Source organism: Hirundo rustica, chromosome 6, assembly GCF_015227805.2.
Source record: "Hirundo rustica isolate bHirRus1 chromosome 6, bHirRus1.pri.v3, whole genome shotgun sequence".
In the NCBI taxonomy this organism is placed as follows: domain Eukaryota; kingdom Metazoa; phylum Chordata; class Aves; order Passeriformes; family Hirundinidae; genus Hirundo; species Hirundo rustica.
Genome location: NC_053455.1, coordinates 1,856,761 through 1,879,284, shown reverse-complemented (window position 1 = coordinate 1,879,284; position 22,524 = coordinate 1,856,761). Strand labels below are relative to the sequence as shown.

Sequence of the window (22,524 nt, the reverse complement as noted above, 5' to 3'; positions counted from 1 at the left end):
CCAGAATTCACCCTGGGGCACCCGAACCAGCCCAAAAATCCACCCTGAGGGCACCCGAGCCAGCCCGAAAATCACCCTGAGGGTACCTGAACTACCCCGAAATTAACCCTGGGGGCACCGGGTACCCCGAAATTCGCCCTGAGGGCACCTGAACCACCCCAAAAATCACCTTCAGGGTACCTGAACTACCCCGAAATTAACCCTGGAGGCACCGGGCATCCCGAAATCCACCGCAAGGGTACCCGAACCAGCCCAAAATCACCTTGAGGCTACCTGAATTACCCCAAAATCTGCCCTGAGGGCACCTGAACCACCCCAAAAATCACCTTGAGGGTACCTGAACTACCCCATAATTCACCCTGGTGGCACCAGACACCCCAAAAATCACCCTGAGGACACCTGAACTATTCCAAAATTAACATCAGGGCACCCGGACCACCCCAAATTTACACTGGGGATATCTGAACCTCCCAAAATCAACACTGGGAGCAAAAATTAACCATGAGGGCACCTGATGCCCCCCCGAATTCACATTTGGGGCACTTGAGCCACCCCAAAATTAACATTGGGAAGTCCTGATCAACCCCAAAATTACCCATGAGGGCACTTGAACCCCCCGAATTCACACTGGGGGCACCTGAACCTCCCCAAATTAACCATGAGGGCACCTGAACAACCCCAAAAATTTACCTTGGGGGCACCTGAGCCCCCCAAAATTCCCACTGGGGGCATTGGAACCACCCCAAAATTAACCTCGGGGACACTTCAACCTCACAAATTCACACTGGGGGCATCTGAAACCCCCCTAAATTAACACTGGGGGCATCTGAAACTCCCAAATTAACCATGGGGAGCACCTCAGCCCTGCCAAAATTAACCTTGGGGGAACTTGAACCCAACAAAATGAACCCTGGGGGGCACCTGAGCCCCTGCAAATTAACTTTGGAGGCACCTGAATCCATCAAGTCAATCCCAAACCCCCAAAGTCAAACCTTGGGGGGGCACCTGAGCCCCCCAAAATCAAATCTTAGGGCTCAGGGGAACATCTGCACGCCCCCTCCCCAAAAAAGGAGGGGAGGGAGTTCAGCACATAAAATCAGGCTGTTAAAATAACCAGTCACAAAAGTTCCTTTTTGAAACAAATTTGCTCACCCCAAAGCCCCTTTTCCCCCCAAATAATTAATTTTTACAGATTTTAAAACCATCAAAAATGTGTCCAAATGCCTCTTGATGCAACTCTCTACAAAATTTTAATGACTGTGCTCCTGTTAACGAAATATTTGAAACAGAAAAATAACCAGCACTACATTTGCTTTTTTTTTTCTTTTTTAAACAATAAATAAGCAACTTTGTCGTTGTGTTTTTGGTTTTTTTTAAACAAGAACGAAATATAAACTTTACACGTCCAAAATACAATATACAACTTATTTCCAAAAGGACTTCCTGATGGCAGAAACAGCAAAACCAGGTGATGGACTCAAGTTTTCCCATAGAGACCAGGTGATGTTGCTCGTTGCAGCTTTTTCTTTCAAGTTTCACAATTCCCTGATGGCTTTTCCTACTTGGAGTGTGAGGTGTGGGGCTCCACAGTTGGATTTTGGTCAGAGCCTGGTGGAATCAACCTTCGGTGGTGGTGGTAAATTTGTTACTTTTAACACTGACAAAGTGTGAACATCCCCAAGACACCGAGGTGAATTCACCTTTTTCCGGAAGGCTGATGGGGATAAGGCCAAGGAGGATTTTTTTTAGACTTAAACCACATTTTATCCAGCTGAAATGGGTCACGTCCCCTTCCAAAAGAACAAAAAGTTGTGAGGGCTGTGTGGTCAAAACCACGACGGCAGAGGTGAACAATTATCTAGAAATGAAGCTGTTAGCGGTTTGCCGTAACGCAGGAAACCAGAGATTCCCATAGAAAGGATTTGTTGCCAAACTTCACTCAGAAACCCAGCTGAACACAGAGCTGCAGTGGAACAGCAGCAAAGTTCATGAACAAACCGCTCTGAGGTGTCCCAGCAGCTCCCTGCCCTGCCTCATGTGGAGTGGAGCTGGCTTTGTCTCTCAGTCTCAGCTTTCCTCTCCTGCCTGTGGGTCATGGCAGCCCAAAAAGTGATTTTTTTCAGCACCTCCTGCAGAAGTTTGGATGGCAAGCGGGGAATTTGCTTCTCCAGGAGAGCTGCGTTCTTCCCAATGCAGTCAAGACACAGCCTGAGGAAGGGAAATACAAAAAAAAAAGAAAAAAAAAAAAATCGAAGTAAATGGTTTATATTCTAACAAATGACACCTAATCGAAGCTGGTGACGTGCATTAATTACAGGTGTTAATTACAGGTGCTGATGTGGAGGCACGTGCAGGGAATTACACAGCACCAGTGATTCAACTGCAGCATCACACGCTGAAGGGTTCAGGCATTTCCTGAGGAGGTAATTGGGGATTTCACCCCATTTCTGCAGGAAAGGGCTGGAACAGCACCTGGGATAGTGGGAGGTGTTCCTGCCCATGGAACACGGTGGGATTTAAGGTCCCTCCCAGCCTGAACTGGGATTAAACCCTAATTTTAAACCCTAATTTTAAACCCAAACTCTGGGATTCTGTAGCTCCAACTCACCTGAGCAGGGAATAAGGCTGAGTCTGAAATATCAGTAAGTCACTGCAGTGACCCTGATCAAGGGGAGAAAAAGAACCATTAGAGTGGCAAACAACTCCTCTGCCTCAGCAATTTTCTACATTAATGTCACGTTTGTTACCACGTGCACGGTTTAGAAACATTATACTTGAGCAACTATTTGTAAGGAATCTGAATTGCAAACTCCTTTTTATCCTGTCAGTCAGTCTCAGGTGGGGATTCCTCAGTGGAATCAGCAGTGTGTAAATTATAATTAGTTTACAATCCGCAGTGTGTAAATTATAATAATTTCCTCAGTGGTGTGTAATTCGTAATGGTTTCAGTTACCAATTTGAGCAAATTGTTTGAGCCAAAATCAATCTGGTTTTGGTGGTGTTTTTTTTTTTTTTTCAATTAGAATCCTAAATAAAAATATATTTATTAATTGATTTGTTCAGAGGTTTTGGACTCCCCATCTGTGGAAGTGTCCAAGGCCAGGCTGGATGATGCCTGGGACAGTGGGAGGTGTCCCTGCCCATGGCAGGGGGTGGATTAAATGGACTTTAAGGTCCCTCCCACCTGAAACCATTCCATGATTTTTTAATGAATGATAATTGTCCCAGTGATGGGATTTATCGTGCAGTTCACTGACCGTGTCCATAAAGAGCAAATCGTCTTTGCTGCCCCCGAACACCATCACTTCTCCCTCCTGCCCGAGGCAGGCTGTGTGCCACAACCTGGAAATCAAACCAGAAACACAATCAGTGCCCAGGAAACGGGGACTTGTGTGTTATCAGCAAGACAGAGACACTGTTTCAGAGGTAAAGAATAACACCTTCAAATATATTACTTGTTTGTTCAATAATATAAAACAGGAGAGCAATGTGACTCCCCGCCTCATGAGAGTTGTTTTCATACAGACCAATATATTTTGTCATTATTTGACTTTTCTGTACTCCGGGCATATAAACTTGGTCGTATTTATCACCACAGTGGAAAATTTTTAGGCAACTCTACAAACGGACTTTTTGCCAAGCTTTTCCCACTTTCTTTGGTTCAGAAGTACAAATTTGCTCGTGCCTTTCAGCCTGACACAGATCCCTGAGCACCTGGATCTCCGGTTCTCCTGTTCCAGCCTTACCCTTCCCCCAGGGATTCCTGGGATCACTTTCTGTGAGGCAGTAACTTACATCACACCAGGGAAGGCTGATGATAAAGACCCCACAAAAGCAAAGCCTGACTTTACAGTCTTTACAAAAAAAGCCTGATTTATTTTCCGTGATTACGTTTTTCTGGTCTATCGCCACACTGCTGATGGACTTCAGAGCTGCCGAACCGAAATCAAATGCACCGCTGAAGTTCCACGCAAAAATAAACGTCCCCACTTTCCTTCTCCCTTCACATCAGTCCTTAGGAGGTTACCTCACCTTTTCCCTTCCTCATACCTGTGGACAGATCTGTCTCTGCCTGATCTGCATTAGGGAAACTCTGGGCTTGGTCACGGAGAACACTGGGAAGCCTTTCCTGCCTGGACTCTGGTGACATCCTAGCTCGCAACCTGAGGCTTTTCCTACTGCCTGAGAGTTTCTGTCCTCCCATGGGCTGCTCTAACTTATCACCTAAACATTCTAACAAAGCACGTTATTGAGATCACACAGGGCTCTTCCAGCTCCAGCAACAGCATCACACGGGAATGAAAACATTGGGAATCCAGGTGTTAAACAGTTTGTTCTCTATTGAAACCCGGCAGGCAAAACGTTGGCTGAAGTAAAGGTGATGGACAGAGGGGAACAGTGTTTTCTACCAATTCAGGATCACCTGAGAAGGCAATTTGTTAGAAACTGCTAAAACTTGGAGGTTGAATGAAATTATCCTCTGCAGAATTTGGGGAGGGAATCAGAATCGCAGAGAAGCATCAGGAAAAGACACTGATGGATTTTATTACAAAATAAGAGAAATATATAAAAGAAGTACACGTAGAGGTACTGCTGCTCTGCATTTTAAGTTCTAAGAGCAACTGAACTGATTTAAAGCTTTTCCAGTGCAGAGATCCTGCAGAAAATAAAATTATGGTACAGATGCTTGACACTCAACCAGTTCAATGTAGGGACAGGCTTTTGGTGTGGCTCCTTTTATCCACATTTCCAGGAGCCACCCCAAACCCCCTGGACACATCCCTGCTCCAGGCGACCCTGCCTTGGCAAGGGGGCTGGACTGGAGGATCTCCAGAGGTCCCTTCCAACCCCAGCATTCTGGGACTTCCCAAAAAAAGTCAATGAGCTGTTGGGGTTTGGCAGAAGGAGGGGAGGTCCTTTAGTTCTATAAAGATTTAGGTCCAGGAAAGCTCCTCAGCCCTAAATCCTCAAATCCCCTGGAAGTGCCTGGGGCTCAGGAATCCCTGATGCTCCCAGCCAGCCCCGCTGCAGAGCAGGGCACAGGGGTTGTTCCAGCTGAGCTGCTGCTCCTGGGGCTGCTCCCCAGCACATCCCAGCCCTTCCCCAGGAAAAATCACATCACAGGGAAGGCTTGGGAGACTCAAGAACTGAGCACAGCCCCCTGGCTGCTCCTGCTGTGCTGGTTAAAGACTCCTCAGTCCTTAAATACCATCAAAATATCACTGATGGTAAAACAAAATATTTGGTGAGGTTGAAGTTGGAGTTTATTTGGGCTTGAAAGAGTTTGAAGGGTAAGGAGGCAGAAAAGCCGGTTTGGCTGTGGCTGCTGTGTTTAGAGGACAGCCCAGAGTAGGATAAAACAGGAAGACAATTAATTGAGGTGAAGATATTTCAGTAACAAGGCGGGGAGCAGAGCGGAACCGGACGTTTTTGTATCAGAAAAAAAAAATGATATAAAATGGTGCTGGGAGTTCCTGGGTGAATGCAGGGAATGAATGTAATGAAAATGTGAGTATTTACAATCTACAGCGAATCAGTTCAATAGATTTTAACTCAGAAACACAGATAATGCTTCAAACACTGGGTTAACACTCAATTTTGCCTTTGAACCCTGAGAGAGGCAGCAACTTCTGCATGGTTCTCTCCCCTTCCTGTTTCTAATCATGTGTAAATATTAATGAGTTTTCATTGTTCTCCTTGGTGATTCATTCCTCCAATTTTTATGGTTTTGTTTGCACAATTTGGCTACAGAGCACCAGATTAGTTGGACACCCAGATCCTGCACCACAAAACCATCTTTTCATGCAAATAGGCACCAAATACACAAATTAAAAAATGAGGTATGAAGGCAAAAAAGGCATTAAAGCAAACTATTCAACCACACTGCATTGATATTCTAAATTCTTCTTTAAAAATACTGTTCAAGAATTTAAAAATCAGTTAATTCTGGAAAACGATTCCATTTCAGCACACACGATTTGTGTTTCTGTACCTGGGCCTGCTCTTGGGCAGATGGGTGAGCTGCTTCCATCCATTTGTTGCAATGCTGTGGATCCAACCATCACCTGCAATGGGAGAACACCCAATAATGGGGTTTTTGGGACAAAAAATTGTCTTTTTATTGCCACAAACAGCTCTAAGAGCATCTTTATTTAGGTAGCAGTAACATCAGCACTTCATGAAGCTGCATCTTCTTTCACTCTTTGTAATTTAATGCTGAAATCTGGAATTAAAACACACCTAATTCTCTTTCTTTCGGGTAAATTGAGAAAATCACCTCCTCCCAGTGGATTTATCTGTGAAATTATTATTTATCTTAAAATAATTTTTGCTAATTTCAGGGTTTTTTTTTTCATGGAAACAAGCTGCCTTTTCTACTCCTATAAACTCTCCCACAGCCCGCTTGTGTGATCTGAAACGCACAACAGAATGATAATAACTATTTAACCGTTATTAAATATTTAATGATAACTAATTACTTACTCAAAGGAACATTATCAGAGCTTAGTCCACCAAAAAGGAAAAGTCTGTCATCCCCTATGGGGGTCAGCGTGTGCCAGGAGCGATCTCGGGGTTTCTCTCCACTGATATTAATCCTGGGTGAAACAAAGAAACAAAATCCCCCAATTTTTCAAACAATCCCGAAAATTAATTCAGCAGAGAATTTCAGTTTTTCCTAGAACCCCCTTGGGTATCTTCCCAGTGAAAAATCAGATTGAATACCCAAATAAATTGCATGTACATGTAAAGGGAACAGTTAATCGAGATAAAATTGGATGAATCCTGAGGGGCTGCAGGCTCTCCACTCCAAGGAAAATGTTTTTAAATGACACCAGGATTGTGGCTTTACCTCTGATCCAAAAGCCACCACCTCTTCAACCTGGTGCTCACCCAGACTTTGAAATAAATATTAGTAAAGAGGGGATTTCCTAAGTACAAAACAGATGGAGGTTTATTATTGATAAAATCTCCTGTTAAAAAACAGAGATTTGAAATCTGTTTCAGCTGAGCTGCATTGAAATTGATTTTATTTTAGTTGGGTTTGCTTGAGAACGTGAACAGTAAAGATCTTGATATCCCATAAAAACTAATTTATCAGAGATAATTAAACAGGGATTGCAAAAGTGCCCTGCTAAATTTGGCACTCGAGTTCAGGCCAAGCTGCAATATTTATTTGAATCTAAGTGAAGAAAAGAGGTTTCTAAAATTGGCCAAGGGGCAGCCTGGGCTTTGATGGTTAAGAAAAAAAATATCAAACAGATACTGAAAACTGATAATATTTCAATTTTCATGCACAAGAAATGATCCCAGTACCAGAAATAACCAAATATTGAAGGGCAATTTAGTAGAGCTCAAGGCAGGGAAAGCAACTTGTGGGTGGTGGCAGCTGAAATGAATTTTGCAATCTCCTGCTGGATGATAATCCTGGTTCATGTTATGCAATTCCTTAAGAAAGCTGTGTAGAGTTGAGTAGGGAAAAAACCCTTGACTGGTTAGGAAATAAAATCATTATTTATTAATAATAATTATTTTTGTGATTAGGAGATGAAAGACATAATGAATAAACACAAACAATTTATCTCCCCCGAGGTGCCAACAGCAGCAGACACTGTGAAAACTCTTTTTTTTCCCCCCAGTATCTTAAATTTTTTTTTTTTTGAGTCTTGAATATCTTTTTTCAGTCTTTCCAAGACTCTGCAGAGGTGCTGCAACAGCTGAACAGAAGATTCCTAAATTCACAGTGATCCAATATACAAATATAAAAGTATTTATATATATGATACTAAATCATGGATAAGTCTTATGAGCTATTCTTGGATCACTATATAGAAATAACTTCAATTTTGGAAAAAAAAATCTGCATTTTTTAGGATTTTATGGCCTTTTATGGAAGAGACCTTTTCCCAATCTGTGCTGTAACGAGCCCAACTACAGACAGTAAACCCAGCGAAAATTCAAAAAGCCCTAAAAACCTGGAATTCCATATGGATAAATGTACCCAGCCTGAAAATGAGGGTGTTAAATCACTCCGTGCTGTGCTTTAAACAGCACCATCAACGCTCTGGTGCAGAGCAGGAAAAGCTCAGTAACCACTATTGAATTCAATTCAATTGAAATCACAATCCAGCAGCTGTTAGGAGTCCCCAAACCCTCATTCTCCTCTTGGAAAAGCTGCAGGAATAGCTCTGGAGCTATTTAACGTGTTTCCATCTTCTAAATTCAGTTTTAAGTGTTACAAAAGCAAACCTACCTTCCAGACCAAGTCCAAGTGTCTAAATTCAGGCAGTGCAAATCGTTCATTCTGGTTTGCTAAAACAAAGAAATAAAATCCCACTCGGGTTATTTTAAGCAAACAATGAACAAAACATTTCAGTGAGGCCTTCCTGGGACAGAATATTGCAAGTACCAATAGTCTGAAGGAATCTGTACCCACGTGCCTTAATATAAATCTGAATTATGTGGCCGTTGAAAAGCTTTTCTCCTCACAAAAACCATGCAACTCTCGGGGAAGTGCCTGGCAGGAATATTTCCAGTCATGCAACAGCGCTATGGGGCCAATTTTAGCTTCTAAAGGTGAAGAATTTTGTGGTGTTTCTCCAGTTCCTGCAAATGTTTTTAACTTTCCATCCACAGAACTCCTGGCAGGGGAATGCAGAAGGTGTTTTACTCTGCTATTGTTGCCTCCTGTTCTTTTCCTTGACACTGTGATCAGAAGTTTGTCTCCTCCTGTCTGGTCACTACTCCTGGAGTATCCTGGTAGTGCTGTACTTTGTACATTCCCAGAAAAAGTTCCAGCATTTGTGCTTTTCCCTCTTTTCCTTTCACCAAGTGACCACCAGCAAGGTTTTAGGACCCTTTAGCATTTGCCATAAAATAAAACTGGAGATCTTTTCCACTTGCTTATCTGCCTGGGATTTGAGATGCTGGAAGTCTCTGACTGCCTTGGGGGTGGTGGAGAAGGTGATAAAAGAAATCGATTTCTTTGCTTGACTGGGAGCTGGGATCCCCCTGGGGACTACAAAAACCATCTGGGAAGTAGGGAAACGTTTCTTGCCTTACCTTCCAACTCCTTTTCTCCCTGGGCAGTCCATAGATCTATTAGAAAAAGCCTTTCTCCAGCTTGCAGATCCTCCTGAGGCAGAACTAGGCTGAAAGGAGCGGTTGTGCCCCTAGGAGCGAGGCTGAGGGACTCCCAGAGCTGTCCAGCAGAGCTCTGGGAAGTCTCTCAGGGATTTCAGGGAACAGCAAAGTTTTCAGGAATGCTACAACCTCCTCTGCCAAGTGCTGCTAACCCTGCTGTCCTGGGAAGGGAATGGGAACCAGCATTCTGGTGAGGGCAACAGGATAAAGACAAGCAGATTGTGTGGGGCACTGCCTGAGACTTTTTATCCCTCAAGAGGGTGACTACAAACAACCAAGTGTGGTCCAGGGAAACAGATCTGTCTTCCATGACAACTCTATCCCAATTTCCTGCTCCTTCTGCTGCCTTGGAAGGGGATGAGGGCATCAAATCATCCAAGCAGAAATGCAGTCGGGATCTTCTGCACATTTGGGGCAAACCCAACACCCTGGCCTCTACAACTGGAAATATTCAATCATGCTGGAGTAATACAATTTGATATGAAGGATATCTACCAAATAAAGTTGCTGTTATGTTGAAAATCAAGGTTTCGAGAGGATCCTGTTCCAGACCTCCTCCCTGGTTTTCCTGTCCTAGGCATCAGGCAGAAGATGGAGAAGTTCTCTGTTTCCTGCTCCCTGGGAAATCAGTGTGTTATCATCTCTGCCTTCTCCTGATTCAACAGCTGGACAGATGCAGAATTACAGCAACCTCATTTTGAATTCAAAACACCACCTAGCTGTCCAAGAGCCAGGCCTTTAACAAATAAAAGCACCTTTCTAGCCAGCCCTTCTTTGGGAAGCTGGAACCACACAGGATCACCACTTGCCACACAGTTCTCATGCAGCTGCTCCCAGATTTCTGTTTCCAGCTCTATTTCACCATTCTGCTGCCAATCCTAAAATGATTCTTAATTGGCTTCACAGCACCCAGCCTCCAAAGAGGGCTGGCATTTCCCTTGGAGCTCCAAGGGCTCCTGAGACACCCTGCTTATCTCTGGCAAGTTCCCTTCTTTGCAGCCCAGTGCACGTTAGGCAGGACCTGCTTTGTCTCAGGATTAGCACCCTGAAAAGCTCTAAGGGTGACATTTATTCCCAGCTCACTGCTGGGACAGGGAATTCTGCAGCTCTCCCTCCTGGATTTACAATCAGCTATTCCAGCTCCAAGCTTTGCCAAGAGGATTGCAGCTCCGTGGATCTTCTGAGCTTTGCTGACAGGAGGGGGTGACAGGAAATACAAACATGCTTACATTAAGGCATCAGATGTGTGAAGAGCTGCTGCAAAGGCTTTGGCTTATTTACTTCATTCTCAACATGAAATTTTTCCACTCAAATCAAACACAAGACTCGCATCAACTTCTGGGCTAACTCTCCTTCCTTCCCACTTTCTCCCACTTCTGTTTTTCCAGGGGCTTACCTGAAGGAACTGAGTCCACATAACACTTCTGAGCCTGTTTTCAAATGACTCCTGGTACAACTGATTCTCATCATCACCATCACCATCATCATCATCATCTTCTTTTACCAGTTCTAGCTCCAAGTTTGGAAAAAGGTGCCCTTTCCTCCCAGAAAGATGAATAGGAGAAGCCTCATGACACTTCCTGGCCCTTTCTGGTTCCTTGCAGAGCCTTTTCCCTGGGAAGATTTGTATTATGGTGAACTAGAAGGAGAAGGAGGAGCAGAGCAACCCCATGTTTGCTCCTTAATTTCTGGAGAAAAGCAAAACTTCATCCTTTGGGGAGGAATTATTGCTGGTGTCGGGAAATTTAAGTGTTTTTCTGCTGCCTTTAGCCTTTTCTTTTCATGGCTTACATTAATTCCTCAAGCCCCACTGAATGTTCCCTCACCTTTTTACGTCTCCTTCCATTTATTTCTAGGATAGAAAATGGATCAATAATAATCAACCAGGTGAAAATTACACTTGCTGCTCTCCTACAGAATTAAACACAGCTTTCCACAATTTCACTCTTCTCTGACACGGGCTCCCAAGCGGTTTCACTGAAATTTAGCAAGTTTTCTAAGGAAGCTGAAGAGAAAAAAACCTTTTGAGATCAGAATGCTGTAGTCAAACAGAGTTAAACAGAAGCCTGAGGGCAAATCCTTTGAGGGCAGTGCAGGAATGACAAGGTGAGCTCCAGCAACATCAGAATTTCACTGGCAGAGGCTGCAGGAAAGCCCAGCTGGGTCAGAGCAGTTCAGGGGTGCAGCAACCCCGGGGTGAGCACAGAGCCCTGAGGGAGGGAGGCTTTGGAGATGCTCAGGAGGAACTGGCAGGGCAGGACCAAATCATCCAGGGAACCTTTACATCTCCACATTTGGGGTTTTTTTGCTCTCAGCTCCCCGAGGGAGGAGCAGGACATGGCTGTGGGTGCAGCTGTGAGCACACAGGGCAGAGCAGTGCAGGGCAGAGGCACGGGGCTCGCTCAGGGCACGGATAACCCTGACTTTTCTCAAATCTCTTGGTTTCCTTCAGCTATTTGCAAACCCACTTTGTCCAAGCCCACAGCTCCGGGAGGTGCTGAGTGCAGCTCTCTCAGGCTTGAGCAACAATTCCAGAGATCCTGAATCAAAGGTCACATAATGGCAAGAACGAACAGGATCAATTTTAATTATTTCCTTTTCTGTTTCCTCTGGAAAGGCACTTAAATAAAAAACTCCCTGCAGCTGTGGGAGGCAATGGAGAGTTGGTCACTCTGCCCCTGCCTGGTGTGTGGGGCTGGTTTCTCTCTGGAAGGAGGGCAGATTTGCCAAAGGAAATGTCCCAGCAGCAAAATCAGGGAATGGGGAACAAAGTGCAGTTTTACACTGCTTTGTTTGCCAGGATTTGGGAATACAGGGCCGAGGCTGTGGCACCTTTCCAAGGTGGAGCTGGAATATGTTCATTCCCAAACTTCTTTTCATTCCCTTCTCTTTTTTGTTTTTTGTTTTTTTAGACCAGAACTACAGGATCACAGCACTGGGAGCTCTCAGAAGCTTCTTCACTGTCACTTTTTGGAGATAGAAAACATCCAGGCTCATCCTCTAGCTGAGTAGGATTAAAGGCTCTAAATCAGCTGTAGTGAAAAGAGCTAAAAACTTAAATTAAAATTAAAACACAAGAGTGCACAGTCACTGGAATGGGAAGGGTTTTGAACTTGCCTTACAGGACCTGTTTCTTACATCAGAGCCTCAGCAGAGCGGAACTGAGTAGAAAATCTCCTTTAATTAGCGCTGGAGAAATTCCAAATGTTGCTGAGAGGTTCGAGTATCTCCCTGCTTACCAGGGGTGGCTTCGTGGGTTTTAATCAGGGGGGTGGTGCCTGTGGCTTTTTTCAGTTAAAAATTACACAGCCACAACCCAACTCTAAATTATACAAGCACAGATTGCATCCTTTTGTCTATTACCTCTTCCAGACATCTGCATTTCAGTCACTTATGAGCAAAAAAGTGGCAAAATTCAATTATAAACTCAGATCTGTTATTTACCACACAATCATCCGCGTTTTACCTCTTCTGGGACAATCATAAATATTAGAGACAGAAATATTCTTCTTTTTGTAGAGGGTGATGACAAGCAGCATGCTGGATTCAGAGCCCTGAACATCCAGGTTAGGCCAAGGAGATTTGGGATTTTTTTTTTTTTTTTCCTACTACAAAATGACAAAACAAAAACAAACTGCCAGAAAAATAACATGACTGTCAAGAAAATATTGAATTACCAGCACTCGTCCTCCGAAGATGTAACCTTTATTTCCCAGCACAGCACATGTGTGAGCTGCTCGAGGCTGAGGTGGATCTCCACCCTGAAAGAACCAGAAGAATCCTTCAGAACATCAGCAAATCTCCTGGGCAGTTTTATTTTCTGACCTACAAATCATCAGGAACTGCTACTAAAACCTCTGCAAGTCACAACTGAAAATTTGATGTTATATCCACCTGCCAAAAAGCCTTCCCTGTGGAAATCAGAACCAAAGGTGGCAAAGCTGGCTTCTGCTTTGCCATGGTAATTTTAGATTTAGCATTTGGTTTCATAGGAATTTTAGAACATCTTGTAAAGCCCATAAAATGCTGCCAGACACTCTTGAAAACATACGACTTCTGCTGAGTTCTTACAGAAACTCGCCTGGATTTTATGAACTTTATGGAATATTTTCATCTCGCTGAGGCAGAGCTCTCCTGTTACCAGGTTATCCATGTTAATTATTACATGGATACAGTTTTCCAAAGGGCTGGAGCCCCTCTGCTTGGAGCCAGGCTGGGAGAGCTGGGAATGTTCATCTGGAGAGGAGAAGGCTCCAGGGAGAGCCCAGAGCCCCTGGCAGGGCCTGAAGGGGCTCCAGGAGAGCCGGAGAGGGACTGGGGACAAGGGATGGAGGGACAGGACACAGGGAATGGCTTCAGATTGGAAAAGGGGAGATTTGGGTGGGATTTGGGGAAGGAATTCCCGGCTGGGAGGGTGGGGAGGGGCTGGAATTCCCAGATTTGCTGTGGCTGCCCCTGGATCCCTGGCAGTGTCCAAGGCCAGGTTGGACATTGGGCTTGGAGCAGCCTGGGACAGTGGGAGGTGTCCCTGTCCAATTTCTATAGCACAATAATTATTCAGAATTCACTAAAATCCCAATTGTATCAAGATGTGAGACTAAAACCCACTCACTCGAATTGTTGGTTGAGACCAAGTCTGTGTGGTTGTATCAAAAACATGAACATCATTGTGCCATCCCCAGAATATCTGTCCTTCCTAAAAAAAAAGGAAGAAATTAAAAATTATGTCTATTTAATTTTAAAATCTTTCTGCTTATTGAAGGACACAAACCTGGAAGGGATGTGTCCAAACAGAAAACACACTAAAACAGGTTAATTTCATTAAAAGATGTGGTGGTGTTTTTAAGAATGCTGCAGCAGCTTGGATTCAGTTGAAGGTCAGCAGCACCTGGGGATGTTCAGGCTATTGACACCTGAAAATTGGCTTTGGGCCCCAACATCAGACACTGCAGCAAATTTCACCTTCTACATTTTATTGTAACACACCGAGAATTAAATAAACTGTAAAAAACAATTTTTGTTTTTTAACACTGGATGTCAGGAGCTTCCTGTCAATACTCTGCTCAGTCATCTTTCTATTAATTATAAGAAATTACTGTAGCAAAGTTGATAATCCAGGCATCTTTCTGGAGAATACATTCAATAAATTAACTCAGACAATTTGTCACTTAGACTTGGGAAGCTATAAATTCCTGAATGTTACTTCAAAGAAATAAGTAATATTTTTTTTTCTGGGAGTTTCAGCTTTAAAATATGCCTTCAGATTAAAATCTTGCCTTTTCTCTGCTTTGACAGCATTTAATTTATTGCACTCCAAGGCCAGCACTGGGAACTTGGAATATGTGGAACAACCACCACTCCCAACGTGCAATATCTGCAATTTCAAACCTTCAGAAGATTCCAAATTTGCATTTCTGCTGATGCTCTAAATAAAAGAAAAATCAGATTCTCATGCTCATCAAGGATGATAAAAGGGATTTTTTTTTTTTTTTTTTTCCCAATCAGAAAGCACAAATCAGTGGGAATGGGGACAAATCCCTTACCCAAAACGCATCGTGGACATCGAAACAATCGCTGAGCTCGTTGTGCTTCCTGCAGCCGTAACCTCCAAAATAAATTAACCTGAAACAACAAAACCAGTTCACTGAGCTCTTCTGTAAATAAGATTAAAATGAATAAGCAGCATTAATGACTATTTTGGGTTACTGCTGCACTAGCAGTAAAACAATGAGAATATTTTGTGGTGCACCTGATGATGCAAACCCGAACAAGGTGAAGGTCACACCCTCAGCAAACCTGACTGAAACCCACACAAGGAGATCATTCAAGACACCTCCAAGTCTCTGTTCCTCTCTCCAGAAGTTTATTTCCAGTGCTGCTTGCAGGCAAAAATGGGAAATAACAGCCAGGACAGTGAAATGCCTCCTTCTCTGCCCTTCCCCAGTGACGTCCCTGTGCTCCTGCTGTATTTTTTGACCTTCTGTGTCCAACTTTTGGCAAGAAATGTTCCCAAGGTTAGTCCCACAGGACACAAAAAGTCTCTTTTTGGCTCAAAACAAGAATTTTTCAACCAAGCAGTACTGAATCTCCCATTGCAAGGATGCTACACACCTCCCAGCCCAACATTCCACCCAGGAAAGGGCCACTCCTAAATCACCTTTTTTACAGCAAAAGTTCCATTCCATCACCTAAAAGAGGTGATTTTCTCAGCATGCAGATGACACCACACTCTCAAATAAATGCATTTAGTTTTGAATAATTTTATGTTAACAGCTAGAGAGCTGTTCAAATATCTGTATTTTCCTATCTCCGGCAGTTAAATTAGAATTACAAAACCAAGATGTGGCACCCAGGGGCATTGCAAGAGCTTATGCAAAACCTCTTTGGCTGTGCAGTCCAGAAAGAGATGAATCATTTCCATCTGATAATGTTCACAATAAATCACATCCTGACTCGCCTGTAACAGATTTAATAATAAATCACTGACAGGGCACCTGCTTGTGATCACTTCTGCCTCATTATCCAGACATTTTCCATAATAAACACGAAGCCTGGAGTATTTCTGTTTAGCCAAGTCTGTTTTCTAAACACACTCGGTCACTCTGCCAACACAAATGTCCAGGCTGACTGAGTCCTTGCAAGATAAAAATAATCACTGAAATGCCTTTGCAACTGCCAGCTGTTAAAATCCTCGGGAATATACTGAATGGAGTTATTGCAGGAAAATATTTAATGCTTAAAATAATGCTGATGACACAGAAAGAAATTTCATACTGTTTTTTAACGTGTTAAAATCACATAATAGATGCATAATCGCTTTCTGAAGCATGAAACATTCCACAAACTTCCCCTGAATATCCCACCCCTCTCCTAAAGTGGGGTTTTATTTACCATTAGTTCAGCTCACACGTGAGGAAACTCTGGTACAAAGTTGTTTCAAAATCCCCCAGCAAGTCAAGCTAAAAATCAGAATTTCCTCCATCCCAAACCTGAGTTCTCTTCATATTTTAACACCTTCCCTCTCCAATTAACACCAATTAAATCTTTTTAATGTGTTACCTGTTTTTGTACACCCAGCAGGAAAGTTTGTCACGAGGTGTGGGAGGTTGACCTTTAAAATTCGTGATTTTTTTCCACCTGTAGGTTCCGGTTTTTGTTCTCAAATTGACGTAATACAGCTTGAAAGGGAATTAAAAAATGACAATGTTTTCAGTATAAAGCACAAATTGCCACCAGAAGAAAAACACCCTCAGAAGCCTGGAACTAAAAGAGGAACTGGCAGTGAGTTTACAATGGCAAATGCACCACAAAGTTCGAGTGGGAGAATTGGCAGAAAGTTTCATGAGAGGCTCCATTCCACTGATTTTCTACTCAGGAGCCAACTCTGCCTTTATTTTTATTAAGTGATAAAACAACTGACTTCATCTCTTCTGTTAATTCAGTTTTCAGTTACAAGGAAAGCTGGTACAGCTCTATTTCAACCTGAATTATTACCTGGTTATTTAAAGCAGTGAATTGCTATCAAAGAGCAAAAATAAAAGTGCTTTTCGGAGATTAGTCTCAAGGAAGGTTGTCAAAGTACTTTTTACAACCACTTGGGAAAGCACTGGTACAAATATAGAAAGTTTTAGAATAATAAAGCTTTTCCTCCGATTTCTCTTTAATTCAAATACAAATACACCAGATAAACAGCAAGGTCAGGATTAGTACTTATTAAAATACAATGTTAGGGAAAAAAAAACAAACAAAGGCTACAATACCCGATTGCTGTATCCTTTATCATCAAATCCCCCAAAAATGTACAGCTTCCCATTGATGCTGGCCCCACAGCTGCCTGACATGGAGGTGGGTAACTCCCCTTCCATCAGGTGCATTGTCCTGCAATTCAAAAAAAAAAATACATCAAGCCCCTTCAAATCTGCCAAAATGTAACAATCCCAAACAGATTTATTCAGAATTTTTTAGACTTAAAAGGTGAAAATACAGTTTGGGCCATAACTAGGATCAGGAGCTGTTAGGAGTGTGTTTATAAGGTTATCTTGGTTTTTCTGGAGGTGAAATTCACATTAGGAGAGCTTTAGTGGAGCTGAAACATTAATTATTTGAAATCTGGAAGCACTATTAACTCCAGGAATTCCTGAAATGAGAATGTGGCACTGCTGGGATGTCAGAAATGGAAAACTGAGGCTCCTGAGAGCTCAGCCAGGTCAGGAGCAGATCCTGGTTAAATATAACCCTGGGGAAAAAAAAAAGTTCTGTTTAACTCAGATCACTTTCCTGATCCCTGGGAGCACAAACTGCTGCACTGGGACAGCAGGGAAAACCAAGGGGGTGTGAAGGGGTTTTGCGCAAGCCCTGCCCACAGGAAAAGGACAGCAAATCATGGGGAAGGAAATGGGGAAAAAAAGGGGAAAAGCGAGGTGGGAAAGGGGAAAAAATGGGGCAAAAAATGGGGGGAAAGGGAAGAAAGGGCAGAAGAGGAAAGGGGACAAAAGGGGAGAGAAGAGCAAGAAAAAGAGGAAGAAGGAAACAAAAAAAATGGGGGAAAGAAGGAAACAAAAAAAATGGGGGAAAGAAGGAAACAAAAAAAATGGGGGAAAGAAGGAAACAAAAAAAATGGGGGAAAGAAGGAAACAAAAAAAATGGGGGAAAGAAGGAAACAAAAAAAATGGGGGAAAGAAGGAAACAAAAAAAATGGGGGAAAGAAGGAAACAAAAAAAATGGGGGAAAGAAGGAAACAAAAAAATGGGGGAAAGAAGGAAACAAAAAAAATGGGGGAAAGAAGGAAACAAAAAAAATGGGGGAAAGAAGGAAACAAAAAAAATGGGGGAAAGAAGGAAACAAAAAAAATGGGGGAAAGAAGGAAACAAAAAAAATGGGGGAAAGAAGGAAACAAAAAGGGGGAAATAAAAAAATGAAAAGGGGAAGAAAAAGTAAAGTGGAGGGAAAGAGAAAAAGGGGAAGTTGCGAGTTATTTTTGAGTTGCAATGTATACGGAATTAATACCAAAAAAATAAATACATAACTGTAAGTAGATCAAGAGCCCAAGCAGGCAGTGTTTAACTGCTCTGACATAAAAGTTAATGTAAAAAAAAAAGAAGCCAAAATAAACTGCCAAGTAAATGCACCTGTGTTAACAGAGCCTGGAGCCAACCATTTCCAACATCCCCTCGCACACAGTCATTAGACTTCAGCAAGGGTTTGTGCTTCCTGGAGTTAATTTGCCAGCACAGGTCTGTCCTTCGGTGTTTACATTAAACACCTGCTATTTAACATGACCAACGCCCCCGAAGGCTTTTCCCTGCACATCAGTGCCAAGAATCAGCTTTAGGTAATAATTCAGTGTAAATAGTGCCACTTGCCATAGCCCACTGTCCATGTCATAGATCCAGAGCTCATCGCTGGGCAGATAAACTTCATTTTCTTCAATGGACTGAAAGGGGAAGGTGCAAATGTTAAATCAGCTCTGCTTTTGGTGTTTGCACATGAAATGCCAAGCCACGTTTCTTAGCAACGCCGAATGAGCTTAAGGAAATCAGCTACCAGAGCAGAAGTCACACCCCGGTTGTTACTGCTTTGATCATAAAACTAATTTATTTTAGAAATAAACGACTTCATTTCTCCTCAGGACCGCTCAATAAAGGCACAGATTGACCAGCTTAACATTTCACCAAGGAAAGGTGTGAAACAACATCAACCAACAAAAGCTTTGAAGCTCCTGAATTAAAACTCATTTTAGATACTTGTAATCAGGAACTGTTTCCATTGGCATAGTGGAAAACTGTAGAATAAAAAAAATAGAATATAAAAAGCAGACTGGAAACACAAAAAGCTACTTGCAGCAGTAACTTGAAAGACCAAGATGTCAAATATAAAGGAGAAAATTAATTCTTCTGTGGGAAAAAATAAAGATTTATGAAGACTCCCTTAATGACAGAGGTCATTAAGAAAAAAAAATAATAATTTGGGAACTAATGATGAAGAAAAACAACAAAGAGGAGAGGAAGCCCAAGAAAAAATGCAGTACTCATGGTGAGTAACAACTACAGCATTAATTACTGCCTTGGCACTAGAAAGAAATTAAAGCCTGACAGTGAGTAAGCAGCCAGAGTCAGTAAATAAACAAAACCAGGCTCAAAATGAAATGAATGTGAAGCAGTTAAATACAAACCTGAAATTTAATTAGTGACAATTCAGCTACTGATATTGCTGACTTGCCTCCAAACGATGCTTTATCATGACTTTCTCACTCTGAAAGGTGCCAAGCAGGCAGGTACATCCCAGTTTTGGTGCATTTATTCTGCCAGGGGCCTCTGCTCTGCTGTTACACACTCCTGGCAGCTTCTGCAACGTGCTCAAGTTGACTCAATTTAATCTGGATATGTCAAAGGTCGAGCACTTGCTCCAGAAGCAGCTCTGAGCAAACACACCGATGCCAAAAATAAAGTTTGCTGGGCGGGAGTGCACCGGCAACACGTGAGAAATGATTTATCTGTGTTAAGGGCTGCTTATAGAGCAACGGTTTTCATAATTTTTTCAACAGATAAATAAGTAAAACTACTAAGAACGCTTGCAAAGTTTAGCTGCTAAACTTCATATACGTTGTCTGTTTTGAATGTGCCATGAACACACAATTTTTTATCAGAAAACCTTTGAAAACACTGTTTGGGCTCATTAGTTCAACCTCGGTTTTAAAGACCAGAGCATAAAAAACTACTAAAGATTACCAGGGATTTAGGGGATATTTAGTTATACAGAGTATCATGGAGTTTAAATCCGGGAGTCTTCCACTAGAGTTCTTTGTTTGAGTACGGAAGGACAAGCTCTGAACATTTTAAAGTTATCTTAGCTCATGAAAAATATAGATAGAATATGAAATACCTTTATAGAATATAGAATATGAAATATCTTTATAGAAATAACAGTTTCCACCTGATCAAGACCAGGAATTACACCAAGTACAGGTTATTTTCAATTTTATGGCCAATGTGCACAGACAATGAACAGATAGATATAAACAGAAAAACAACAGGTAAAAATAAGTGGATATACTTAATGTAGTATCATTCTTAGCTCCCTTCTGGGTTGAATTCATAGAGTTAAAAGACACAAGGACTTAAGACAGAACCAGAAGTGTAATTTTTATGAAAAACAAAACCAAAACAAAGCAAAAACACACACGAAAAAAAAGACTGGGGTTTAGCCTGCCACCAGCTTGTTTTTGAGGTGACAGCAATGCTTTATACGGGAGGAAAACACTGTAAGCACCACAATAAATAAAAAAAGCGAAGACTCGGCAGCGAGAAGATGAATTACACCCTGGTAAAAGCTGAGACACACAATTACAGCCGTCGAGGCTTGAAGGGAGACGCGCTGAGGAACGAAGGGCGCGTTGGGAGGGGACGGGAGCGAACCAGCTCCACCAGCCCTTCCCCACACGTGCTCCGTGACGGAGGCGGCTGCGAACGGGGCAGGAGGAGGGCGCTGATCGCGGTCTCCCCGCGCAGGGAAAGGGCGGCGAGACGAGGCCGCCGGAGCGGCCGCCGCCATCCCCTCAGCGCCGTTTCCTCAGCGCCGTCCCCGCCATCCCCTCAGCGCCGTTTCCTCAGCGCCGTCCCCTCAGCGCCGTCCCCGCCGTCCCCTCAGCGCCTCCCGCCGCCATTCGAACGGCGCGCGGCCGCCGCAGCCAATCAGCGCCCGCGCCGCGGCCCCGGGCACCCGCCGAGGGCTGAGGGGTGGCGGGGGATCCCCCCCCCCACACCCCCTGCCCCGCCCGGGGCTCCGCTCCCCGCGGCCGGAGCTGGCTCCCGGCGCTCACTTTCCCGGCTCCCCCGCGCTCCCTGCCCGCCTTACCACGTATCCTCCCCACACGTAGAGAAAGTTGCCGTCCACCACGGCGCAGTGGCCGCTGCGCTCCTCGGCCACGCAGAACTGATCCGCGGGGTCCGCCGCCATCTTGGGGGGGGAGGAAGAGGAGGAGGAGGAGGAGGGAGGAGGAGGAAGCGGCTCGGCTGCCTCAGGGCTCGCGTCCCACCACCGCCTCCTCCGGGTGAAGCTGCGGCTCCGCCGCCGGTCGCTTCCCTGGGGCGGACGGGAAGCCAGGAGGGTCGAAAGTGTGGGGCGGCACCGGGCGCGGGTCGGGATGGGAGCGGGCGGGGAGCACCGCGCTGACCCCGGTCCCGGGCAGCAGTGCCGGGCTGAGGCGTGAGGCGGAATGAAGCGTGCTGCGGGAGGATGTGAATAATGCGGGAGGATGTGAATAATGTGCGCGAGAGGAGGAAGAAGCACCGAGGATAGGAGAGCTAAACACAAACCACAGGGCAAGAAGGGAAGGAGGAGCTGGGTCCCAAAGGGGGACGGGGTTTAAAGCTTCGGGCAAGGGCATGGAGTGATGGACAAGGGGGAATGGCTTCAAACTGCCAGAAGGCAGGGATAGGTGCGATATTTGGAAGGAATTCCTCCCTGTGAGGGTGGTGAGGCCCTGGCACAGGGTGCCCAGAGAAGCTGTGGCTGCCCGTGGATCCCTGGGAGTGTCCAAGGCCAGGCTGGACACTGGGGCTTGGAGCACCCTGGGATAGAGGAAAGTGTCCCTGCCCATGGCAGCAGTGTAATGAGATGGGATTTAATGTTCCTTCCAACCCAAACTATTCCATGATCCTCTGGATTCTGTGATAAAACAAGCACAGCAGACCTTCCTGTCTCTCTGGAGGTGAGACAAGCCACGCTCCTGCCAGAAACAGCAGCTGGTATTAATTAAAGAGTTGGACGGTTCCAGTTCTTGCTCTGTTTTATCAACAACAGTCAGTTCCAGCTGAATCTTGTGTCTGGCTGGAATTAATGGCATTCAAAATAAAACAAGTACAGCTCTCCAGAAACAGTAGAGTAGAACTTGGGAGAAATGTACACTTTAGCATCTTACAAAAGGGCACCAGAAAGTAATTGTAAAGATTTCCTTGTGACAGTAGGACATATACTTCCTCTGTTGGATCTAGGAGGGAAGATGTTAATTATTCACATTCATAAACTAGTAATATTAATCACAGAATCTCCTGAATTGAAGAGACCCACAAGGATCATCCAGTGCAGCTCCTGGCCCTGCCCAGACACCCCAACAATCCCACCCTGGGCACCCCTGGCAGCGCTGTCCAAACGCTCCTGGAGCTCTGGCAGCCACGGGAATGTCACCATTCCCTGGGGAGCCTGGGCAGCACCTTCTGGGGGAAGAACCTTTCCCTGAAATCCAACTTAAACCTCCTCTGACAACTCCAGGTATTCTCTTAGTGGTGACACAGATATCAGCACCTGTCCTGAACTCTTAAAAAGAGGCAATGTACTGATGGTGCATTGGGATGGTGGTTAAAATGCAGGAGTCAGCATTTGGAT

At 44.1% G+C, this 22,524-nt stretch overlaps 1 protein-coding gene across 4 annotated transcripts; it reads right to left on the bottom strand.

The window, feature by feature from the left end:
* Window positions 1-1,233: 1,233 nt before the first annotated feature.
* KLHDC1 (kelch domain containing 1) lies at window positions 1,234-21,614 on the bottom strand. 4 transcript variants are annotated; one of them, XM_040067143.2, is made up of 14 exons: window positions 20,995-21,528; window positions 18,504-18,574; window positions 16,902-17,019; window positions 16,201-16,319; window positions 14,685-14,763; window positions 13,754-13,837; window positions 12,819-12,902; window positions 10,538-10,780; window positions 8,252-8,310; window positions 6,484-6,596; window positions 5,993-6,065; window positions 3,258-3,342; window positions 2,609-2,661; window positions 1,234-2,208 (listed from the first exon to the last, which is right to left on the bottom strand). In XM_040067143.2, exons 1-14 carry the CDS (start codon window positions 21,094-21,096, stop codon window positions 2,034-2,036), a joined length of 1,458 nt encoding a protein of 485 aa, XP_039923077.1. In that variant the 5' UTR covers window positions 21,097-21,528; the 3' UTR covers window positions 1,234-2,033. The 4 variants fall into 4 exon arrangements, 3 of the variants coding, with proteins under 3 accessions (XP_039923077.1, XP_039923079.1, XP_039923080.1); XM_040067145.2 differs by lacking the exon at window positions 20,995-21,528 and adding an exon at window positions 19,313-19,585; XM_040067146.2 differs by lacking the exon at window positions 10,538-10,780 and having other exon boundaries at window positions 20,995-21,314.
* Window positions 21,615-22,524: the final 910 nt, after the last annotated feature.

Bases quoted from the DNA above. Each gene is read 5' to 3' on its own strand.
- KLHDC1 (XM_040067143.2), bottom strand. From the start codon at position 21,096: ATGGCGGCGGACCCCGCGGATCAGTTCTGCGTGGCCGAGGAGCGCAGC. The intron at 16,320-16,901 runs GTATTGTAGCCT...TTCCCTTTCAAG, and splicing joins ATAAAGGATACAGCAATCGG to CTGTATTACGTCAATTTGAG. The intron at 13,838-14,684 runs GTAAGGGATTTG...CTTTTTTTTTAG, and splicing joins ATGTCCACGATGCGTTTTGG to GAAGGACAGATATTCTGGGG.